General features: G+C 37.4%; 2 protein-coding genes across 5 annotated transcripts; one reads left to right on the forward strand and one right to left on the reverse strand.

Moving 5' to 3' along the window:
- The first annotated feature begins 142 nt into the window (after window positions 1-142).
- Window positions 143-11311, forward strand: LOC306868887 (homologous-pairing protein 2 homolog). Of its 2 annotated transcripts, none has more exons than XM_079415343.1 (8): window positions 143-259; window positions 422-522; window positions 741-830; window positions 922-1033; window positions 1131-1276; window positions 3599-3652; window positions 4990-5049; window positions 11012-11311. In XM_079415343.1, the coding sequence occupies exons 1-8, from the start codon at window positions 238-240 to the stop codon at window positions 11066-11068; spliced, it is 642 nt and encodes a 213-aa protein (XP_079271469.1). In that variant the 5' UTR covers window positions 143-237; the 3' UTR covers window positions 11069-11311. The 2 variants fall into 2 exon arrangements, with proteins under 2 accessions (XP_079271469.1, XP_079271470.1); XM_079415344.1 differs by lacking the exon at window positions 11012-11311 and adding an exon at window positions 7730-7964.
- Window positions 11240-24027, reverse strand: LOC306868886 (max-like protein X). 3 transcript variants are annotated; one of them, XR_013784138.1, is made up of 9 exons: window positions 23945-24027; window positions 23039-23078; window positions 22747-22836; window positions 22294-22403; window positions 21320-21422; window positions 21131-21230; window positions 15385-15586; window positions 12492-12646; window positions 11240-12219 (listed from the first exon to the last, which is right to left on the reverse strand). XR_013784138.1 is itself a non-coding variant. In XM_079415342.1 (8 exons), the coding sequence occupies exons 1-8, from the start codon at window positions 23984-23986 to the stop codon at window positions 12590-12592; spliced, it is 744 nt and encodes a 247-aa protein (XP_079271468.1). In that variant the 5' UTR covers window positions 23987-24027; the 3' UTR covers window positions 11245-12589. The 3 variants fall into 3 exon arrangements, 2 of the variants coding, with proteins under 2 accessions (XP_079271468.1, XP_079271467.1); XM_079415342.1 differs by having other exon boundaries at window positions 11245-12646; XM_079415341.1 differs by lacking the exons at window positions 11240-12219; window positions 12492-12646 and having other exon boundaries at window positions 14211-15586.
- Between the last annotated feature and the right edge of the window lie 318 nt (window positions 24028-24345).

The following is a 24345-nucleotide window of genomic DNA, read 5'->3' on the forward strand; positions in this document are numbered from 1 at the left end:
TTTTTTTTTTTTTTCCTATTAGTTATTGGATAAATTTAATTTTGTTTTGTGACCTATTGACCAAATACATTGTTTTCTAGTCTAATTTTCAATAAAAATGACTATAATTAACACAGTCGTCGTCACCGGAAGTCCCACAATTCAACTCGGCGGCGCGCGAAAGCTGACTGAGGTAAACAGAAAAGTGCAGATCGCTGACAGAGCTACACCCATAGATATATATACACCGAGTAAACAATGAGCAAAAAAGACAGTGCAGGTACGCGATGCTTCTTTTACTTACATTACTGAACATTGTATGCCTTCATTTTGTTGTGATTTCATAAACGGTAACGTTATAGCATAAGGCTACAATACAATAAGCAGCAAAGTTAACGTTATACTAGCTTGCATCAGATTTCCGTCTTTGTCTCCCACACAGGTGTCGCACAGATCCTCGCTTACCTGAACGAGAAAAACAGACCCTATAGTGCTCAGGATGTCTTTACAAACCTACAGAAGCAGTGTGGTCTGGGTAAAACGGTAAAAAGCTAACTTGCATTGCATTTCTGATTTACCCATTTTGACCAGTTCTGCTTTAATGACATCTGTCCAGTAGCATAAAGAGTGTGTGATGATACAAGAGCTTTTTGTGGGGCTCACCACCGATGTTTTAAATGTGATCGCTGAAAATTACAGTTTGTATACAGAGTGTGTTATGTTATATGATTTTGAGATGTTAAACGCCTTTATTTTCTCAGGCTGTGGTCAAAGCAATGGAGCAGCTGGCCCAGGAGGGAAAGATTAAAGAGAAAGTCTATGGAAAGCAGAAAATCTACTTTGCAGATCAGGTTGGTCTGATTAGGATGGAGATTTGCTGTTAATATGAAGAGAGCTGGTGCTGGGTAATCAGCCTGACAGATATCCTTCCTAACCCTTCAGTCTCAGTTTGCGGATGTGAGTGATGCTGAACTTAAGACGATGGATGCTCGTGTCGCAGAACTCAGTGCTGAAGTACAGACCATCTCACAGAACTGCAGGCAGCTGGAGACAGGTGTGCACTCAACATGTGCTGCTGGGAAAAGACGTGTGGTTTGAACTTGTGCACAGACTGTTAGTATTTGATAAAAAGTTCATCTTTTTGCCCTCAGAACTGAAGGAGCTGAACAGCTCATTAACCACAGCAGAGATGAAGACCCAGATTCAGGAGCTGCAGACAGAGTGCTCTGGATACAGAGAGAGGCTGGATAAAATCAAGTCAGCTACAAACCATGTGACCCCTGAGGAGAAGCAGAAGGTTAGAAATCACTGTGTTGTTTGAAATCTGGTGATCTTTTGGCCTTGGCACCATTTGTCAAATTCACAATGCAGGATCTATACTGGGATCAACATTAAGTCAGACTAGTGATTCATATTTTTACTTCCTGCCAGCATTTTTACCTCAGACCCACCAAAAAAATTAGAAAAAAAAAATTATAGTATTTATTTTTTGGCAATACATGTCAGAGAAAAAAAATAATAATAATTTTTTATATATATATATATATATATATATATATGTATATGTATATGTGTGTATATTTATAATTTATAAAAATATTTTATTGACCCCAAACTTTTGAACAGTATATGTGTGTGTGACAGTAATGTTACAAAATAATGCTACAAAGTACAAACTATTTCTATTTCGAATAAATGTTAAATAAATATTCATCAGAGAATCCTGGGGGGAGAAATTATTCAATATTATATTCAATATTAAGCAGCACAACTATTTCTAACATTGATAATAATAAGAAATGTTTCTTGAGCAGCAAATCAGAATGATTATCAGAATGAAGTAATTTTGCTGAAAATTCAGCTTTGCCATAACAGGAATACATTTTTTTTAAAGCTGAACGATTTTGGAAAATAATCTAATTGAGATTTTTATTTATTTATTTATTATTATTAATTTTTTTTAGATATACCAATATTGCGATTTAATATGCGATTTATTTTTTTTAAAGCTTTTTATATTCTGTATTATTCAACAAAGAGAAGTAGTAAATCATTGTATAGTATGTAGTGTTGGGCACGTTACTTTAAAAAAGTAATTAGTTATATTACTAGTTATTTCTCACAAACAGTAACCGAGTTACATCATTATAGAAGAAACTAATTACCAGGGAAAGTAACTATTGTTACTTTTTTTTTTTTTTTTAAATGTTCAGATATGTCAAATAACTTGGATGCCCCCAATTTTAAAAGTTAAATGAATGAAATGGTCACTAAATAGAATAAATTATTATTATAAAACATTGTACACTAATCTACACTATTTTAATGTTTCTGTGGGACAATGTGAGGCACCTATCAAATTCAATTGATTATTATAAATATTATCAAGCCTCAACTTAGCAATAGAATCTCCATTGGCTTGTAATTTTTTTTAGTTTACTCACCAGACTAATATTAATTATCTGATTGAGAGAGAGATATATATATATATATATATATATATATATATATATATATATATATATAAATAAAGGTTATGTTTGGAAAATGAAACTTTTTTTTTTTTTTTTTTTTTTAATCTCACTTAGCATCAGTCAGTCAAACGTTATATGATATTATAATTTAGCATTAAATGATGATAGAACTTTAGTAATTAGAATAACCATGAATGAATGCATATTTGGCATGTTGACTGAATTTAGGTCTGGTGGTGGTGCTTAAGATATTTTGTCATTTAGTGTTTCTATAAAAAAAGGGGAAACACTACAGATAATACTGATAAGATAAAACTACTACGAATTCTACTAATAAGAACAATATAAAACACTAAGGATTATTGAGCGGCTGGGTTCATGAATATTAATCAGGTTGTCTGCGTTCGCTCGAACTGATTCGCTGAAATCAAAACGGGGAGGATAATAGGTGAGCGCCGGCCAATGAGATTGCCGTTTGCGCATTAGTACTGCCCACTACTGGAAAACCTGGCAGTTCTTAAAAGCTGAAGAATTCCAAAGGAACTCCGTTATTTTGACAAGAAAATACAACAAAGGATATCATTTACATGCAGCGCGTCAATTCTGCATGATATGCAAGACTGGACTTGGCAACATAGCGTGCCAACTTGATGCTTCCTCTGAAGACTGCTTAGATGTGTTCAACTTGAAGCAGCTATACTGTAATTCCATGACCGCTATTAAAAACAATTTTGCTGAAAACAGTGACATATTGTGCAAAACATTTTCTCTCAGTCTCACAATTTTGATCACAGTTTCTTTGAACAGTTACATGACATTACATTGGTAACCTATTTAAATGAGCTAAATCATAACAACAATATGCAATAGATGATTAATGAATGTTGAGTAAGTGCAAATGACAGTCCATCCACTGACCTGAATCTCTCCCACACTGGCCCTGGGCCATTCTTATTGTTGAGCCCTGCACATTAAATTGCTTTTTTGTAAGCAATGCAAAAATGTTAATCTGAAGCCTTCTAGCATCTCTGGAATATGTTTGATTCATTAGGTGAAGTTTATACAGATAATGTGGCTGTCCTGGGGCAGTCAACAGTATATTATGCTTGTTTATGTTGCTGACAAATGTATTTCTTGCCCCTCAGGTTTACAAGGAGAGAGAGACTTATGTGAAGGAGTGGAGGAAGAGGAAGAGAATGGTAATGATCCATAAAAACATTTATTCACAACTTCAGATTCTGCCCAGGAGACAAAATGTCAGCTAGTTTTTAGTGATACAGCCATAAGGCGTGCCTTTATGAAAGTGCATTCATTTCCGATTTATCTTTGTGTGCCCAGCACCATGGTTTATTTATTAATGGAAACATTATGGTCTTAAGTATCACTGCCAAAGGTCAACTCACCTAACAAATGATACCTGTGATAATGCTACATAACTTACACTATACAGATAACTAGGTATATATTAAGCAGGGCTCTAGACTGCAACCATTTTTTGAGAGTGTGCGAGTTTGACATGGTCTCATTTGTGCGAGTGCATGGTCTGTGCAGCGCCAAAGCGTCTGCTTCATACAGCACGCACTGCAGAGCTGCAGCACATTGTAGCAGGAGTCAGATTTCACTGATCACGTGAAGAGAGGCGCTTTCAGTGCGAGCGCTTCGTGGGTAGAGCCTGGTTTATACTCGCTGCTTCAGCATGAGTGCGAAGGTCCGTGCAGCGGACTGAGTGCAACGGAGGATTTGGTTTTCAAACTGAAGTAAAAGACCGCTTTTTAAAGCAGAGAAAGTGAACATGGTGGTATTCTTGTAGAAAAAACATGCAAGTCCTGTCAGCGACAGTCAGTTTAGTTTTACCCTTTTTTTGTTGAAAAGCTTATCTTTGCTGTTTACCTCACGTTACGCTATGGAGGCTTTCCTTAATTTTTTAAATATTATTATTTATTTGATTCCTCAGTGTTTTCTAAACATTCTGTAATTTATTAGTTGGTATATAATACAGCATGTGATGTGTCCTATGCCATGCCTCGTCTTATTCGTTTTTGGTAATAAATGTTATGTAAGCTAAGTTTGTCATTGCAATGTACTGTTTTATTGTTGTTGTTCTTTTTAATTAAGAATAACAATGAATCCATCTTTTGTTTTAGTCTTAAAAAGTGAAAAGGTGTATAGATATAAGCAAAAACGTGCTTTTTTTTTTTTGTAAAACGTGACACCAAGATCGCGAATTTGAAAGTGAAAGCGCACGAAAAAAGGAATTCCTGTTCACAAAAGAATGGGTTGAATGTTGAACACTTTCATTACCATATAACTATAAACTATGATAAAAGTTCATCAGCATGCATTGATTAATCAAATGTTGTAGCAAAAAAAAAAATGATTGCAACCAAATTATGTGCTCATGTGACCAACTGAGAAACTTAGTCGCAAAAGTGCGACCAGTGCGAAGAATGAGTCTAGAGCCCTGTTAAGTCTTATGTACCATAACATGAAACTCCACACACAGTTTTTAAGTAATTTATGTCTCTTTACCTGCCAGGTTACCGATATGGTTGGAGCTATTTTGGAGGGGTATCCAAAAAGCAAGAAACAGTTTCTGGTGAGTTATTCCCTGAAAACAGGTTTCCAAACTTTTTGATAGACAAACTCCTTAGAAGTAAAAAAATTACTTTAAGTACTCCCTCAGATTTGATGTTAATATTTCAATTACATCAAGTTTGCTTGTTCACGACTCTCTGATGTCAGTTCATGGCATGCAAGTAAATAGATAAAAGAGTGAATCTTTAACTCGTTTCAACTCTAATCACAAAAATGAAGAAATATATTACTGTTGTAAATGACAAATAAAAATGAATACTTGACAATAATTTTTACACTTCAAGTAATAATACTAATATTTATTTTAAATGCTTCACTTTTTAATGTTCAAACACTCAAGCTTTTATTTTACCATAATACTACTGAAATGTTGTAAACTTTAAACTTCTGCCCATTACAATAATGGATATTATGTGACTGTAAATAAAGTAAACCTAGCTCAAGTAGCATAGCCAAATGCATGTTAAAGTCGTTGGATATTATTAAAGTGATAGTTCACCCAAAAATAAAAATTCTGTCAATATTTACTCAGCCTCTTGTCGTTCCAAACCCACAAGACCTTCGTTCATCTTCGGAACAACAAATTAAGATATTTTTGATGAAATCCGAGAGCTTTCTGTCCCTCCATAGACAGCAGCTCAACTGGAACATGTTCTACACTTTGAGGTCATTTTCGCCAACTTCTTTCAAGACCTTTTGGGCCACGAGTCCAACATGAGTTTCGTTCCGATCGACCTCCGTTAACCTTGTCAAATAGATGCTCAAACTTCATTGGCCGATGGCGACCATGTTTTTTTGAGAGACGCCAATGCCCTCATAGACCCTTATGGCACATTGGACAAAGACACTGCATACCAATTTTCAAGTTGATCGGACCAACGGTTGCCTAGTTATAGCCATTTTCATGTTTTTTTCCATCCTATAGCACCACCAAGTGGCAGATCAGCACATTTTTTTTATTTGACCAAAGATTGAGCTCGTACATATGTGTACCGAGTTTGGTGAAGATATCTCATTCCGTTCAGGAGTTATAGCGATTTTAGTGAAAACGGCCCAGCCCCTTACAAACGTTTTAGCGTCCCTATGCGACAGTGAGTTGAAATTTCAATTTTTTTTTTGATCATTATTGATATTCACTTTCCAGAGAATATTTCTGCAGTGGTTTGGTTCCGATCGGGCGAAAATCCTAGGACTAGTTTGCAAAAGTAGGTTTTGAATTTACTTTAAAATGGCAATGACAAACGGTCTAGGATAATTATTAGGGGCCAAGCCCAAAGGGCTGTATCTGTATGTTTTATTATTATTTTTCCCCAATGGGAGTCTATGGCAGCCCTAAGAAGGGAACATAGGAAAATGATAAAATTTGGCACACTTGTAGTGATGGTCATTACTAGTGATCTGACCAACTTTGGGGTCTCTAGAACCAACTGTATAGTGCCACCGCCAGTTCAAAGTTTCAACATTGATATGGTAATAACTCACAAACCCCTAATTGTAGAAAAATTTAATTTGGTACACCTGATTATTCTCCACGTCGATCACATTCAATAGCTTACATTAAGACTCCACCCATGGCCATTTTGAAAAGTTAGATGTTGTGAACGAGGTTGACCCAAAATTGGTTCAGAGGCTGTATCTCTGCAAAACTTTGCTCAATCAAAACGAAACTTGGTACACTTCGTCAACACCATGATCTGAGGGTCCATGCCAAAGTTGGGAACAGCGCCACCTATGGGTTGTGAGATACCAAAAATTCACTTTTTCGCTTATAACTTTTGAACAGTCAGTCAGAAAATTATAATCTTTGTTTCTATGGATTCCTTGGGTCATGCCGAATCAGAGGATTAAATTTGTCATAAATTGCAATATCTTTTGAACCATTTGACATATCTGCACAAAAATAGTAGGGATCATGAACACAATGTCCTGGAGGTACCCCGGAAGAATAAATACAGCGCCACCTAGTGTTCCAGAGATATAACGATCCTTGCAAAAATCCTTGAGTTATGCAGATTCTGACAATGTCTCATTTGTCGTTTTCCATGAATGTACCTGTCAGCCATATTGAAGTAAATGGAAAACAGTTTTATTGCTACTCTTCCTACAAATTGTTTTTCAATTTTGTCCAAAATCTGATCATACGATCTTTGGACCGAGCCGCACATAAATGACTGAACAGATTTTTGATATTCACTACCGTTCCTGAGAACTACTTCGGCAAACTAGAACGTGCCTGTGCTTGTTGATTTATGTTAGTTAGCTTAGCATGCTAATTGGTTAATATGCTAATCGATTGCCATTCATTCTGTGGCTTCTCAGCTCATCAGGTTAACCGTAAGCTACGTTAGTATTAAGTTAGTTTAGCATGCTAACCTGTCTAAAATGCTAAGTCACGCTTTTGTGAGCTAATTCTAACACTGAAACCTCTCTTCAGTAATCTTGTGAGCAAGCTTGAGCGACTAACTCAGTGTGTTACACCACGGATCCCGCATGCTACATGTCGTGGGTTCGCCACTCAGTGTGATACATGCCCAGACCGCAAGAGGTACTGTGGCAAGAAATGAGGCAGAAGTTGCTTCTGTTGCAGGCTTTGTGCCTTTCCAAGGATGATCTCATGTCAGTCTATTAAAAATATGACAGTGCATTTAAGTACAAATTATTTCCTTTTAATTGATTCTCAGGTAAACTTCTGAACTTCTGCATCTGTGTATATTCCCATCTCCTCTGGCGTGACAGGATCAGCAATAGGCGTGTGACCGGGAGGTTGTGGGTTCGAATTCTGTGTGGTACAGCTTTTTATAACTAATTTTGTGTCGCTTGGATCCAATTGCTGCAGTTGTACCTTCGACAACTCAAGTCTCTGTAAAATTAAACAAACCACAGTGTATGATTTTCATTCTGTGTGAAACAAAAGGTTAAAGCTTTGAAGATTTTTTACAAATTCAATGTGTAGCAAGTGTTTAAACATGGGAACTTTGCAATGGTTAAAAGCTTCCAAATTAAAATCCAAATATGTGAATCATTATTCGGAGCCAAGCATCGCAGGTGTATAGGCACCTATTGTATCTGTTAATTTTTTTATTATTATTATTATTAGGGGCCAAACACGGAAGGGGGAGGGGAGTAGAGAGGGGAAAGGATGGAATGAGAGCGGGGAAGGGTTGTAGAGAGGAGAATGGGGTAGAGAGAGGAAGGAGTTTAGAGAGGGGAAATGGCAGTAGAGAAGGGAAGGGGTGTAAAGAGGGGAAAGAGCGGAATAGAGGGGAAGGGGTGGAGAGAGGAAGGAGTTTAGAGAGGGGAAAGGGGTGGAGAGAGGAAGGAGTTTAGAGAGGGGAAAGGGCGGTAGAGAAGGGAAGGGGTGTAAAGAGGGGAAAGAGCGCAATAAAGGGGAAGGGGTGTACAGAGGGGAAAGGGATGGAGAGAGGAAGGAGTTTAGAGAGGAGAAAGGGCGGTAGAGAAGGGAAGGGGTGTAAAGAGGGGAAAGAGCGCAATAAAGGGGAAGGGGTGTACAGAGGGGAAAGGGATGGAGAGAGGAAGGAGTTTAGAGAGGAGAAAGGGCTGTAGAGAGGGGAAGGGGTGTAGAGAGGGGAAGGTCAGTAGAGAGGGGAAGGGGTGTAGAGAGGGGAAGGGCAGTAGAGAGGGGAAGGGGTGTAGAGAGGGGAAAGGGCGGTAGTTAAATGCAGAGCGCAAATTCCGAGTATGGGTCACCTCACCATACTTGGCCACACGTCACTTCACTACCCATTGACCTCGGTGCACAAGTCTGGTCTCAAGTTGAGCCACCTTTGAAGACAAGACGTTTGTTTGCCATTAACACTGAATGGCAAACTCATGAATCTATAATTAAACTGTCACCCCTTGCGTACTTAAATCACAATCACACAGTCACACTGGTTCACAGTCAAAAGGGTTCACAGTCACATGGCTTCACTTTCACAGGTTCACAGTCGCAAAGGTTCACAGTTGCGCACGTTTGATGTTCCTTTTGCTCAATTGGTAGAGTGTTTTGTTAGCAATGCTAGTCATGGGTTTGATCCCAGGAAACATATGTACTGACAAATAAAAGTGGATAATTTGGATATGGTCTAAATTGATTTGAGTAAAAACATCTGCCAAATGCAGAAATGTTAAAGGATTATTTGTAAATTGGTTTATTGTTATCACCAGGGGTCAAGCAACGAAACTGCAGTAGTGACATTGTTGTATTTAAGCTACTTATAGAAGTCACGGAACTCTTAGACAGGCTTGGCCCCGCATCACTGCTTGCAGTTATTTTAATTTAAGATATTAATTGATGAAAAAATGAAACCAGAATTGCCTGTGACTGACTGTTACAGTGTATTTTGTAACTGGTAGTGAGCTGTTACTCTGTGTAAAATCCTGCGACAGTCATTAACAAAAAGCCACATTTGTGTGGCGGTGTCCGTTCAGAGTATGTGAGCGGAGTGGAGAGTCAACAATTTCCCCTCCGAGCATTTAATAATCATTCCGTTACCGCTCTACTCTGTGCTCACTGATATCAGAAACACCGCTCCGCGTCTAGTATTTCAGTATGTTTGAAATATCACAGTTCTATGGAAGCCCGTTTCTGCCATTGAATAAAAAAAAAAAAGGTTTTTCTCTCGCAATTCTGAATTTTTTTTCCCTCAGATTTGTGAGATATAAAATTGCAGCTGCGAGTTATAAAGTCAGAATTGCAAGTTAAAGTCCAGTTTTGAGGGGGGGGAAAGACTGACGTTCTCAGAATTGCGCGTTTATATCACGCAATTCTGAGAAAAAAAAGTCAGCTGTCATCTGAAAATATTCCGAAGGAACAAATAAATTCCTTGAGAAATATAACTTCCCGCTCATGTCCACTGCAGTCATATAGCCTTCACATGCTTTCTGATTTGAGTGATCCTTTTCTATCTAGCTAGCTAAATATGTTTAACATGTGAATTCTTGCTAAATATGCAGTTATATTACGGGTCGTTGGCATGAATTGTACTCATGATGGAGCGCTCTTGGAGCGAGTGAAAACCACGATGCTCCGACTTTTAAAAAATCTGCTTCTCGCTCCAGTCAAAATCACACCGCTCCACTCGCGCTCCGCTCACATACTCTGATGAGTAACTGTTGCTGTCATGACGGATCTATTTCAGAACCAGCCGCTATCAAAATAATCTGGCTATGGGCGCAGGCCAGATATTATTGCTGGCGGGCCACTTTTGGCTTGTGGGCCGCCTGTTGCCGACCACTGGTCTAGGAGATATGAGCGATTTCACGTTTTTGTTTGCTGTAGCGCCCCCTGTTGTCCGATTGTCGTGACTCTTTGTCAGGTTTTCCCCAAATTGAGCTCAATCTTTTGACCAAGTTTCATGTCTCTAGGCCTTACGGTTTGGTCTGCACAATCAGTTTTATAGCAGAAAAATAATTTTAAAAATCCTTACATTTACAATAGGGTTTCAGCACTGTGTGCTTGAACCCCTAATGACTTTATTCAACAATTCTTCTCTTTCGTGGCCCCCATTGGCCGCCATTATCGACATGTACACGAATGCGTTGTGGTACTGAAGTTATTTTTGTTTTCTTTGCGCACAAAGAATGTTCTCGTAGCTTTGTAAAATTAAGGTTGAACCACCGATGTCACATGGACTATTTTAACAAAGTCCTTTTTTGGGCCTGGGAACATTTCAGTTCCATTGCTGTCTATGAAGGGTCAGAAAGCTCTCGGAATTCATCAAAAATATCTTAATTTGTGTTCTGAAGATGAGCGAAGGGTTTGGAACGACATGAAGTTGAGTAATGACAGAATTTTCGTTTTTGGGTGAACGATTTCTTTAATTATTAGCTTTATCAACTTAAAACACAGTTACCTCACAAACCCCTAGGGGTTCACAGCCATTGATTTGGGAAAGTATCATGTGTATTTTTATACTGGCAATTGGAAAACTTTCTTTCCTCTACATCTTGTTTGAAATCAGGAGGAGGCTGGGATTGAAACCGATGAGGACCATAAAGTAACAATGCCCAACATCTGATGGAGGACTCACTGATTAAATTCAGATGCCACCAACATCGTTGCTGGGACACCAGACCTTTGGAAAGGTTGGAAAGTAATGTAGAGGATTCTAGGACACTGAGAGAACTGTTTTGTTAAAAACCAACCGTATTTATAAAAGTTCTGTTGAGAAAGAAAGAACAAACAAGCTGTAAATAAGTTTGAACATTGTTTATTTTTCAATTAAAAAAATTATACTGATACAAAAATATTTCCACCAGATTCTTCCATTCAAGTCAGAAATGCAGAAGCACAGAGTCTAGTATAGTATTTCAGCATGACGTGGCCTCGTTTCTGTGAGCTGGCATTCGCTCCACTGTATGGCTTAACTTAAAAAGATGTCCCTTATTCCTGCACAGGTCAAACAGTTGACTGTACTATCATCTGCTACTTAAAAAAAGATCTCAGTACCTAAAAATCTGTGTCCTGAGTAGACTTTAATTCTAATTTTCATTACGCCTTAATTAACATTAATTAAAAATATAAATAGAATTGGGCGGTCACACCATTTAAAACTGCTGCCACGCACGGATGCGACTGTGTCTTCATTGATAGCTTATGCAGCACAAAACATACTGATCACAAGAGCTTAAATCATTAACATAAATGTAGAATAAAACATTATTGCGCTACACAACGCGGAACAAAAACTGACATAACATGACAAAAAAGAGGTTTATCTTCCATTATTTGTGCACAGACACTGCAATCTTTGGTCACAGCATCCCAAGGACAAAGAGGAACTCAGATGGCTCAGCATTGCCTAACTTTAATTATATTAAAGCATGCCAGATAGCTGTTTTTGGATGTAAAAACCAACTGACAGTGATGCATCACAGTGTAAGCAGAACTCTCGGCTCCCCTTTCCAGCACTAGGCTGTTCGCAAAGGTGAAAATGTAGTTGTGCTTTGGAAAATGATTTGAACATGAGGTAAAGATGATAACTGAATGCAACACACTAAGCTTAATCATTCAAAGGCAGCTTTCTGGTTTAAAATGTGTTCCTCATATTTGTGGTTGTCAGGATGCTATTTTATCTTAGCATCACAACGGCAAACTTTTGAAAATATGAATACTGATGGAACTCTTCTGGTTTTAGACTAAACAAAAAGAAATCATTAAACTTCAGGACTGAGGTGTGTTCAACAACATCAACTAAACAGAAGTTACATATTCTTTAATTTCTAAACCAGCTGAAGGTGTGTGAGGAAACGGTATGCAATCACAAACATCTTGGATCAGATTATCTTCCAAATTATCAGTAATAAAATTATATAATAAATTATTGCATTTCCACATTTGTTGACTGGAATCACTGCCATAAACATTGTCAGTCAATTCTTGAGCAAGCACTACTTCATCTCTTTAAGAGTTCTTGAACGCACCCCAGTCCATTAGTGTGCTGATACCTGCTGCATAGTGTGTGTGTGTGAGTGAAAGAGAGACTGTTCTTGAATGAGATATTAGCCTGAGAGACAGACAAACATAAAGATTGACAGCTTCAGTATAGCTGACCATTCACTTGCTGCAGCACGGTCACCACAAACTCCCTCAGCGTCTGTCAACAATACAGAAAAACATGGTCAGTCTGTGAGTTTCTAAGCCTGTGCAGGTGAATGACTGAAAAGCCGAAGCTTGTTGTCTCTTGTGTAGTGATCCGGGGCCTGTTTCATAAAACAAGTTTACCAAACAAGCCAGGTTAATTTCAGTCTGACTTACTGTCAGTTGATTTGGTTCAAAATAAGTCAGAATAACTGAAATAAGCCTGGCTTGTCTGGTAAACTTGTTTTATGAAACAGCCCCCAGGTTGTCTACATTGATTTGAGTAGAGTGTTATTAATGTATTTATGGCACATTTCGCATGTTTAATGCATTTCCAGGTTGCTTTGTCTGGTTGGTATGAGCACATACTTTGTGTTTTTGGCGAGGGGCATATATACTTAATCATTTCATGCATTTTTCCTGTTAAGAAAAATAGCAGTCAGCTATGTGATAAAAAAGAAAAGTGTGTAAATGTTCTCTAAAACAGTAGTTCTCAACCAGAGGCCTGTTTCATAAAACAGGTTTACCAAATAAGCCTGATTTATGTTTTATAACATTACTTTCTAGTTTTCTAACTCTACAATATTTTATCAGGTAGAAACTGATTAAAAACTATTTTTAAAAATCCTTCTGAATCCTTATCCTGTAAATAAATCACAAACAACTGGAAAACTCATGGGGCCTTTAACACTAGAACCCCCACAGGGTAAATTTTAGCGATAGATGCTATTTACACTGTGTAAATAGCTATAAATTCTATTTACACTGTTAAAATAGCAAGATTTTCTGCTATTTATACTACTCATTGCAAATAGTGGCAATTATCTGCACCTCAGTGTTGTAGTACATTATAAAACAGTACGCAATAACGTATTGAGTGTAAATTATAGTTTTAATTCAAATTAGGCTATTTAATGGATGCCACCTTATTGGGACAATAAAGCCCTCCCTACAGATGTTTTTCATGAACACGGAAGTCACGCCTGACTCTTAACCGGAAGGATGCATTGCATTTCCGGTCTCCAGTGTTTCTAGTCAAATTAGCGTATATTCAGAGTTGACAAGCTAATGTTAACCCAATTAAAATATTTTAAAGCACATGGCTCCATAGCGCCATCACTTTACAGTGTTGCAATGACCTTCATTTGTCAGTGCCTCACTCCTCAAAGTTTAACGAGTGTGTAGATGACACGAAGCTGCCGACGTTAGCTAGGACTGCAGCGATAGTCGGTGTTGATGGTTTTACCGGTGTGAAGCCACAACACGTTATGTCACTTGCCCACCGCCCCCACCATTGTTTAGATTTTTTTTTATAGTAATAAAAATTTAGTTCAGTTAGAGAACAGACACTACAATTAAAACTGAACTGCTGAACTACAGTCGCATCACAGATCAGATTTCATTTATCACGTGAGGAGAAGCTGACAAGAAGAGTGAGGTGAGACCGACAAGACAACATGCAAAAACGGTTTAAACCTGTTTAAAAAATATTTTGGATTTTGAAAAGCATGTTGACTTCTGCCATCTGAGGTGATATTGGAAGTTTTTTTTAAACATTTGTTTCTTATTTATTTGGTTCCACAGTGCTGATTTTTATTTATTTAAACTGTGTTTTTGTTTTTGTTACATTAAGTATGCCATATCTCCAAGCTTTCTTATTCGTTTTGCAGAAAAACATTCTATTGTTTCTCATTTATTTGCTTCCACATTGTTTACTGATCTTCAGTTGTATACCTAAACTTTGTGCAAGTTATTTATTTTATATTAGCCATATAGCATGGTCTATTTTTTATTTGTTTTGTTAATAAAAGTTCTATGGTCTACGTTGTATTTTGTTGACGCCGTATTGCTGCTAATTTGAAAGTGAAAGTAATATGTGCACGGCGCTTTTACAAGCTATTTAAAACGGAAGGATAGCGAGGAAAGGAAGGAAAACTTCACAAACTGTCACATGTCGATTAACCGGTGGGAAAATTTCCTCACCGTCACAACTCTAACGTTAGCTATATTAAAAGTAGATGGGCACTATTTCAATAGGTTCCAGTGGAGACCAGAACAGAAGAGCATCCAATCAGAAGTTAGAATTTGTAATAGCGGCGCTCATCGTTTACTCAGGAAAAAGGTCTACACCTACCCTAACCCTACCCAATACTTTATCTTCAACTCTTTGATTTTCCTTCAGTTTTATTGAAAATAAATGCCTACATGCCATTCACCGTACAGAAAATACTAATTCTGTGAACAAGTGACCTATTTAAGCCGCGGCTTCAGCGTCTATTTATAGTGTAGGGGGCAGGCGCTTTGAATTCTAGAGAGCGTTTGATTGGACAGAAAGTTTGATGAGAAGCTGAAGTACGATGTGACGTCAAAAGAATCGTTGAGCCGTTTTGACGAACTGCAAGCTTTGAATGCTTATATCTTCTAAATGCGAATTTTGTTTCTGTTTTGGAGCACACTGGCATACAGATAACCTTATATTAACACCCAAAAAACTTCAATTTTGATTTCACGGGGCCTTTAAGTTGAACGTAAAAGAACATATTTTGAAAAATGCTGAAGAACCAAACAGTTGTTCGTTCCCATTGACTTCCACAGTAGTGAAAGAAACACTATGGAATTCAATGGGGACCCTCAATTGTTTGATTACCTGCATTGTTCATAATATCTTCTATTATGTTCAACATAAGGAAAAAACTCAAAACAATTTTCATTTGAACTATCCCTTTTAAACGTGTGAGCATGCATATGTGCTACCTGGGGCTTGCAGTGTTCCTCGATCCAGCTGAAGACGCAGGCAGAGAGCTCCTGAAAGCTGTTGACCGACACTGAGGCACTGAAGGACTGAAAAAGAGAGTCCATGATGCTCTGAAACACACTGAACTTCACCTGATCTGAAACCTGCTCGCTGCCCTGCTGAGGGTTATTCTGATGGGCCTTCACAATGTGCTCGTAGTTCCTGAAACAAACAATTAGAGACACATTAGTATCCCTGCAGCCCCAAAAGTGGGTCGTGAGACCGTTCTGAATGGGTCATGGAGTGTACGGCCAAAGAAACGACATCAACAACAAAAAAAAGTCATTCTAAATGTTTTTCTGATGCGAGACTTTTATTTTAAAAGACGTGCATGAAATGCTGTTGACACTTAACTTAGCCTATGTCAAATGCAGTTTAAATAAAGAGTGCCTGAGAAAAACATGCTATCAGTATCTGAGGTCATATGAGATGTTGACAAGTTTAATGTCAATGCCATTATTCTATCGTTACTTTCGTAACTTATGAAATAAAAGGTCTCGCACCTCAAAAAAGCGCACTATCCTGTCTTGCCAGATGCTATACCGTGTTCGTAGCGTACTCTTCTGTAGCACACGCGAATATATCACTTCACTAAAACGCAGAAACTACGAGCATGCAACGCGTGAAATAAAAGTAAAATACCGATAAATCACATAACTTGTACTGCGTGTGTTAGCTGGGAAGGATTTCCAAGATACTGCTCCAATATTCATTCTATTCAGGAGCAGTTTCCACGTTTCATTAACATTTCATGTTATTGCATGTCTTGCATATTCACCATGGTAGGCCTAACTGTTGTTTCCATAACCCAAAAATGCCATGTTATTTTCATTTTGTGTCATTTTGTATGTTTATATCTTTAAATGACTGTGGAGGCTCATACCAACTTAATTGTTTTGACAAAAACTAGTTTGGGACTGGTATTTAATAGCCTTACCTTATAGGCTGTTTATCATGTATTAGTCATATTCTTAACGGTCTTAATTTTTGTGAAATATATACACACACGGCCAAAAATATGGGCACCCTTGGTAAATATGATCAAAGAAGGCTGTGAAAATTAATAATAATAATAATTCATTACATTTATATAGCGCTTTTCTAAGCACTCAAAGCGCTCTACATTGTGAGGGGTGGTGTCTCCTCGTCCACCACCACAATTAATCTGCATTGTAGGGGTGGGCGATATGGGAAAAATATCATATCACGATTTTTTATAGAAATATCACGATTCACGATTTTTATCCCGATTCTTTGTTAGTTTTACTATTTTGGTTTTACAAGTTGTCTGAGCATTACAGCCAAACTAGAAAGACAAAGATGCATGGCAGATATTTAGGCCAAAGTGGGTGAAGATAAAAAATCTTTGTCATTATTTTATTTTTCTTATTAAAAAATAAGAACAAAGATACACATTACAAATACACATAATATACAAATAAAACAAACAGTGCTTTATTTCCAGGTACAATAGGTGTATTTAGCAGAGCATTCAATGAAATTGAATGAACAAATATAAAAATAAAACACTAGATGGACTGATTCCTAAAGCAACTGTATTAAAGTTTTTCAGTCAAGAATAGGGAGTGATTTTTCTCTTTGTGTTTTGTTGTTTTGTTAACGTTAAATGAATAGTTCCCCCACAAATTAATATTCTGTCATCTGTCTGTCAATTCTGTCATAATGTTGTATTTTTATATCATCATTAACTCAAAAGTTGTTTTAAACCGGAATGAGTTTCTTTCTTCTGCTGAACATTTATAAATGCCATTTTGAAGAAGGTGGAAAACCAAACAGTTGCTGGTCCTCAGTGACTTCCATAGGATTTTTCTTTCCTACTATCAAAGTCAATGTAGACCAGCAACTGTTTGGTTTTCCACTGAGTAAATAATGACAGAAATTCAATTTTAGGGTGAACTATCCCTTTAATGACAGTCGACAGCACGTTTAGTGTCCTGTCCCTTTAAGAGCTGCACGCATCTAATATACAGTACAGGCACGCATCCGTTTCTCTCTTAACGATTTACTTTCATTTTAGAGATAACCAACTCAGTCTGTATGTAAACCTTGTGTGTTTTGACAGTATTAGCGCAAAATATAACTTAGTTGAGTAATCAGGCGCTGTTAGACAGGCGTTTTAGTGCGCGTGCTTCAGGTGTATGCGCTCAGAACAAGCGCACGTCAGACCAGCGCGCGAATTAAACATTTAACCAGCAAGGCTTGTATGCAAATAATGTACTTTTGCGATCGCGAATAAGTGCAGTGTCCTGTCTGAGTAACTCTACTGCTGTATGTCGTGTTGTACAGTATATAGAGACGGCGGCGCCAGAACTGTATTTGACAATGTGCGCGGTAGCGCGATACTACGATATTTCTTAAAAAGCAGATCGTGGAGACATTTTTATCGTCCACGATCAAAAATCGTCATATCGCACACCCCTACTGCATTGTTAATCCTTTTGATCTTTTATTAAAAAAATAAACAAAAATCTAACCTTGCATTGGATAATACAAATTTTAAATGGGGGGAAATATCATTATGAAATAAATGTTTTTCTCTAATACACATTGGCCACAATTAATGGCACCCTTTTATTCAATACTTTTTTAAACCTCTATTTGCCAGTTTATCAGCTCTAAATGTTCTCCTATAATGCCTGATGAGGTTAGAGAACACCTGTCAAGAGATCAGAGACCATTCATTCATCCAGAATCACTCCAGACCCTTCAGATTCCCAGCTCCATGACGGTGCTTCTTCTCTTCAGTTCATCTCACTTATTTTCTACAGGGTTCAGGTCAGAGGACTGGAATGGCCAGAGCAGAAGCTTGGTTTTGTGCTCAGTGACCCATTTTTGTGTTGTTTTTGAGGTTTGTGTTTGGATTATTGTCCGGTTGGAAGATCCAAACATGGCCCATTATAAGATTTCTAACAGAGTCAGTCACTTATTGATTTTTTATCTGTTGGTATTTGATAGAATCCATGCCATTAGGGATGGGCATTTTTGTCAATTTCTTATTTCGATCATAGATAGGTTTCCAAAACGATTAATCGAGTACTCGGGGGTGGGGCATGGCCGTAATGTCAAGTCACCTTTATTTATAAAGTGCTTTTAACAATGCAAATTGTGTCAAAGCAACTGCACAATATCAAAATAGGAAAATAGTGTGTCAATAATGTAAAATGACAAGATTAAACACTCAATTTTCAGTTAAAAGTATTTCATTATTGAATTCAGTGATGTCATCGTCCAGCTCAGTTCAGTTTAAATAGTGTCTGGTCATAATGGAGATAATGAAAATATCTGAAGACTGTTATGAAAATGAATGTTAAAAATAAAAATGACATGAAAACATGAACACGATTAGATGTTAGATTACGACTGATGCAGCAATGTTATTAAAAAAAGAAGCATCTAAAAAAGAATAGTTGCCTGAGGTGAAGCTGACTTTATGCCAATAAACTGAAACCTGTTCTATGATACTTCCTATGATATTAATCAGATAACTTGGATACATAACATAAATGTAACATTACAACTTGTATCTGCACAAAAGGATGCATATGCCAGTGAACTTTAAGTTACGTGCTATAGCGAGAGAGCGAGCTCCCGCTGTGATTGTGCTTTAAACAGTGCGCTGAAACACAGGCAAGGACAGAATTCACTATAGATTTCACATTCTATAAAGTTCTCATAATGCTTATGTCATTAATGTTTATGGCAGATTTGTGCTATATTTTCATCTACATTATCAAGTGATTCCTAAAATCGCCTGCGTGTTTTCGAAGCCATACGAAGTACGAAAACTATTTTAATTGAAGTATGCCTACTGTTGAACAAATATGACAAAAAAAATCACTGCTGCATTATTATAGGATCAGTATTTTTTTAAAAGAAACATCTAAAAGCAATATGACCGTCTCAAATAACTTAATATCGGGCATTGCATTTAAGAATGAAACTAAATATTGGTAATATGCAGCACATTCAGCTGTATGTAAATAAATGTTAATATCCCAACGCATCCTATATTAGATTAATCCGATATGTAGCTAACCCAGACTTCAAAGCCAAGCTTCTCTCATGCTCCCGCATGCTCTTGCAAGCTAAACAATCAGAGCTCAGGGTGCCGCCCAAATTGCTGCTATAACCAATCAGATTTTTTTTTCCCCACGATCATCATTTTCATGATCGATCATCGCTGTCACGGCCGAGTACTTGATCGCTGTTGCACATCCATGATGCCATGTGTCTAAACAAGATGTCCAGGACCTCCAGCAGAAATATAGGCCCACAATAACAAAAATACAGCAGTATATTTCATTGTACACATGAGGTACTTTTAATCCCTGTGTTCACAAAACCCATCTTGAGTGTTTGCTGCTAAAAAGCTCATTTTTTAGTTTCATCTGACCATAGAAGCCAGTCCCATTTGAAGTTCCAGTCGTGTCTGATAACTGAATATGCTGGAGATTGTTTTTTGGATGAGCTAGGAGAATTTTTCTTGAAATCCTCCCAAACAACATGTGGTGATGTAGGTGCCGTTTGACAATTTTATTTTAAGGTTTTCTGACCCCGAGACTCAACTATTTTCTGCAATTCTCCAGCTGTGATCCTTGGAGAGTCTTTAGCCACTCAAACTCTCCTCCTCACCGTGAATTAGAACGATATGGACACACGTCCTCTTCCAGGCTGTTTCGTAACATTTTCTGTTGATTTGTAAATTCTTAATTATTGCCCTGATGGTGGAAATGGGAATTTTCACTGCTCTAGCTCTTTTCTTAAAGCCACTTCACTACTTTGTGAAGCTCAATTAACTTTTGCTGCATATCAGAAATATATTCTTTGGTTTTTCTCATTGTGATGGATGATTAATGGAATTCGGGCTTTGTTTTCCCTCCTATTTATATTTCTGTGAAACAGGAAGCCATGGCTGGATAATTTCATGTTCATAATCCCCCTGGAGTGCTCAAAACTGTGAATATGAATGGGAATATACTTCAGAGATAATTTACTCATAAGAATTTCTAGGGGTGCCAATAATTGTGTCCAACTTGTATTTGAGAAAAACATTTCATAATATTTCCCCCCCATTTTAAATTCTTATCCAATGAAAGGTTCGATTTTTGTGAATTTTTTTAAATAAAAGATCAAAAGGATTAACAATGCAGATTAATTTTCACAGCCTCCTTTGTTCATATTTACCAAAGGTACCGATATTTTTGGCCATGACTGTGTATGTATGTGTATATGTATGTGTATGTATATATATATATATATATGTATGTGTGTGTATATATATATATATATATATATATATATATATATATATATATATATATATATATATGTGTATGTATATATATATATATATATATATATATATATATATATATATATATATGTATGTGTATATATATATGTATGTATGTATGTATATGTATATATATATATATATATATATATATATATATATATACACACACACATATATGTGGGTCGCAGCTTGATGACCATGGGAAAATGTGGGTCTCAAGGCCAAACCAGTTAAGAACCACTGTCTTAAAGGGTGTTATCTTTCTTGGCAGAAGAGTGACAGTGTCAGATAAAGCCGAAAACAGCCCTGCGGGAGAATAAGTGGAACTACATTTGTCTGCTTAAGCAGATAAAAATTTCCTGGCCCCCTTTAAATAACCCCCCACTCACGTTTTCATAATTTTCAGCGCCATCACCTCCTTCCTAAGTGTGGAAACATCCTCTTCCTGCTTCTTCTTTTCTTTGTGGAGAAACTGAATGTAGTCGATTGCTGCAAACACACACAGGCTGCTGAGCTTTTCCATTCCAGAGTGAAAGACATGTGACAAGGAAATATAAATAGATAATGAAGTTTCTCACTCTTCTGCAGGACTGTAGCTTTACTTATCTTCTGTGTGGCCATGGCAAAGTCAGACTGCTGCTGGCATGTAGGCACTATAGACTGCAGGTCATCATAGCCTTTCTGTGGGACAGAGATACGTACAGACATTTGAGTGATGGAAGTAGAATGCTAGGAACAAGGCACTGTGTTCTTTACACACAAACAGCTCTCACAATCCAGTGTTTTCAGGATCTCAAAGCGGTCTGTTCAGTCAATTTTGCGCCACATTAACTCATCTCTGCATGTTTTGGGTTGCTTGTAACGTGTATTTGGGAACACAACATGCATTGATCATCTTCCCAAATTTGTAATGAAAAGCACTTACAAACCAGCTGTTGTCAACAGAAGTGAAAATTTAAAGGGTCCCTGCATATTTTTTTCCACCAAAATGAAATCTCGATGGATTATTATTATTATTGCCATATGCTATATAATCACAAAGTGTTTGGCCAAACTTAACAGCCCTACAAACAAGCACAGCACCTGGAGCTTTAAAAAACAATTATAATTGTAAACAATTTTTATAAGTACTAAATGAAAGTTAAATCGATCCAAAGACAGACATCTTTGGCTGTTACATCTCATCTTGCACTATATTTTTAAGAGCGCATGAGAAGTTAAACATACTTCAACATAAAATACACATCTTATGACACTGTTCCATTTCATTGCATCAGATGGAACTGCAATGCTGCTGCCCTGAACTGGAAGTCACAGAGTACAGCTGCTGTCAGAAAAGCAACTGAACCAGAGGGTAACGCCCAAAAACCACCATTACCTAATGTAATATTAAAAATGGCATATTTTGAAGTCTCAGCGTAATCAAGTCAAGTAATTACTCTGCTTTTATGATCGATTATTGCCATCACTTCCAAGTACTTAGGTTTCCTTGTGCTTATGTAAGCTACTATATTTTGTTTTCCCTAAACCAATTTGCTCTTCTCACTCTTACCTTGATGGCATCTCTGCGTTTCTGCTCGGCCTGTGTGTGCGCCTGTCTCCTCCGGTCTTTATACGACTCCTTATAGGGCTTCTCATGTCTGTTATCACTGTCTTCATCATCTAAACCAAAGGGAAGAACCATATGTTAGTAGACTGTATCTTGATGTCTGTTTTTAAAGTTGCAATATAATCAACATATTTTATATCGTACCGCTGAGTTTAACTATTGAAAAAGAAAACAATATAGGCCATGGACTTGGTTCTTTGCATCACAGGGAGCAGAGTTAAGTCTGGCATACAGTACGTATGCATGGATTAACTTGTTCACAATTAGATCTAAAGCATGAATTTTAGAAAATAGATGGGTGAATTTAGTATTTCATGACAGTGAAACTGACCATTTTAGAGCAAAGGTTATAAAATAATTGGCATGTTTGATATTAGAGGATTGAGGTATCACTACCTGTGTTTGGTACCGAAGAGGCACTTGTGGATCCGATGCTGTTGGCTCTTGACACCAAACTTCCTTTGCGAGCACTCTCAGCAAAGAAACCTAATGATATAGAAATTTATATAAGTACAAATGTATACACTAATGTTCATTTTTGGCACAAAGCACAAAGTAGTTTCAGTTTGTCAAGTCCAGCCTATGGGTTAATTATATTTTTATAACTGCATGTCTAACCTTCATCTTGGTATTGAAAAAGACCAATTAGTTGAGACTTTCAGTAATATTTTATAACTCTGGTACTCACTGTGATCGAAGCCGTTGTCGCTGAAGGCGCCGTCCGTCTGCTGAGACATGGTGAGACGGGTGATATTAAAAGACAAATAGAAGAACAGTCAAGCCAGCCAGACTAAACATTCAGAGACCAACCAACCGATGATCACATATGCAAACAAAGCCTGATCTGTCCTGCCTTTCCTTTATCTAGGACACCTCTAACTCCCCACTGTGATGTGTCCCAAATAACCCCTTTAAATGGTGACATTTAAATCTACATGCATAATGTGTCCGATTGAGCAATCTCTGTCATATTGTCAAGCTGTCATTACAGGGCATATTTTATCATTTTTTCGTTGCATATGAATTTGTCAGTAAGTTATAATGCACTAGAACAGGAGCATAAATACAGAGAAGGCACAAACAAAGAGAACTAGTGAGCTTTATTGACAGTATTTTGGGGCATCATGTGTCACTTGAATCGAATCTCGATCTCTGGGGAGTCGATTCGTTCGTTCGAACGCGCCTTCGATCCCCAAAAATTCTGTCTAGTAACAATTTAAATAGGTTTCGAAACACAGCCATAAAGAGTCAATGTAGCGAACAAGCAAGTTAGCTTAGCGTATTCTTACACATCTGTTATAGCTTCCATTCTAACATTTACAACATAAATAGTCGTAGAACAGTTTCGGCCGCGTTTCTGTAGTGATTTGTTGTCTAAATCACCGCTAAATACACTGCATTTTCAGATCACGATAATGTGTGAAGCAGGGTAATTGTTCTTTTGACTTGCTGAACTTTACGACTAATGTTAGCAGCTGAGCTAGAGAGTGAAACCAACCGCTGCAGACCTACACAGATAAACAGAGCCAAACTTCACGAGGATTATGGCTGTTTAAAATCAATGGAGAGTCTTTATCTGAATACTTTTTCTTACTTTGAGCCAGGGATCCTCCGGTGACGCGCTGTTTTCCGTCATTTTGAAATAAACAATGACTGGATGTTACGAGCTGCGCCCCCTATTGGCCATGATCTGGTCTGACCTCTAGAGACCCCCAACATTATGAAGCTGCATCCTCCACTCTGTCGTTTTCTCCTCCTCCTGACTGATGACGGCTATGACTTCCCATGAACTCTAGTTCATAATATATTTATCTATTCGTTCATCCATTTTTTTTCTCATTGCACTGTCTATGTATTATATTATATTAGCCTATACACATATAGTCCTACCTTACATTGATAATCTATATGAGTACAGATAAACATCAGTGCGTGGTCATGTTTTCTACACGGTGGAGCTCTAAGAATTTATCGCATCAAACTGAGAGTTAAAGC

This window comes from Barbus barbus (assembly GCF_936440315.1).
Source record: "Barbus barbus genome assembly, chromosome: 4".
NCBI lineage: Eukaryota > Metazoa > Chordata > Actinopteri > Cypriniformes > Cyprinidae > Barbus > Barbus barbus.

Excerpts from the sequence above, each read along its gene's own strand:
- LOC306868887 (XM_079415343.1), top strand. The coding sequence starts at position 238 with ATGAGCAAAAAAGACAGTGCAG. Across the intron at positions 1,277-3,598 it reads CCCCTGAGGAGAAGCAGAAG|GTTTACAAGGAGAGAGAGAC; the intron begins GTTAGAAATCAC and ends CTTGCCCCTCAG. Across the intron at positions 5,050-11,011 it reads AAAGCAAGAAACAGTTTCTG|GAGGAGGCTGGGATTGAAAC; the intron begins GTGAGTTATTCC and ends GTTTGAAATCAG.
- LOC306868886 (XM_079415341.1), bottom strand. The coding sequence starts at position 23,986 with ATGACGGAAAACAGCGCGTCACCGGAGGATCCCTGGCTCAAA. Across the intron at positions 23,079-23,944 it reads CGGAGGATCCCTGGCTCAAA|CAGACGGACGGCGCCTTCAG; the intron begins GTAAGAAAAAGT and ends ACCATGTCTCAG. Across the intron at positions 22,837-23,038 it reads CGACAACGGCTTCGATCACA|GTTTCTTTGCTGAGAGTGCT; the intron begins GTGAGTACCAGA and ends CTATATCATTAG.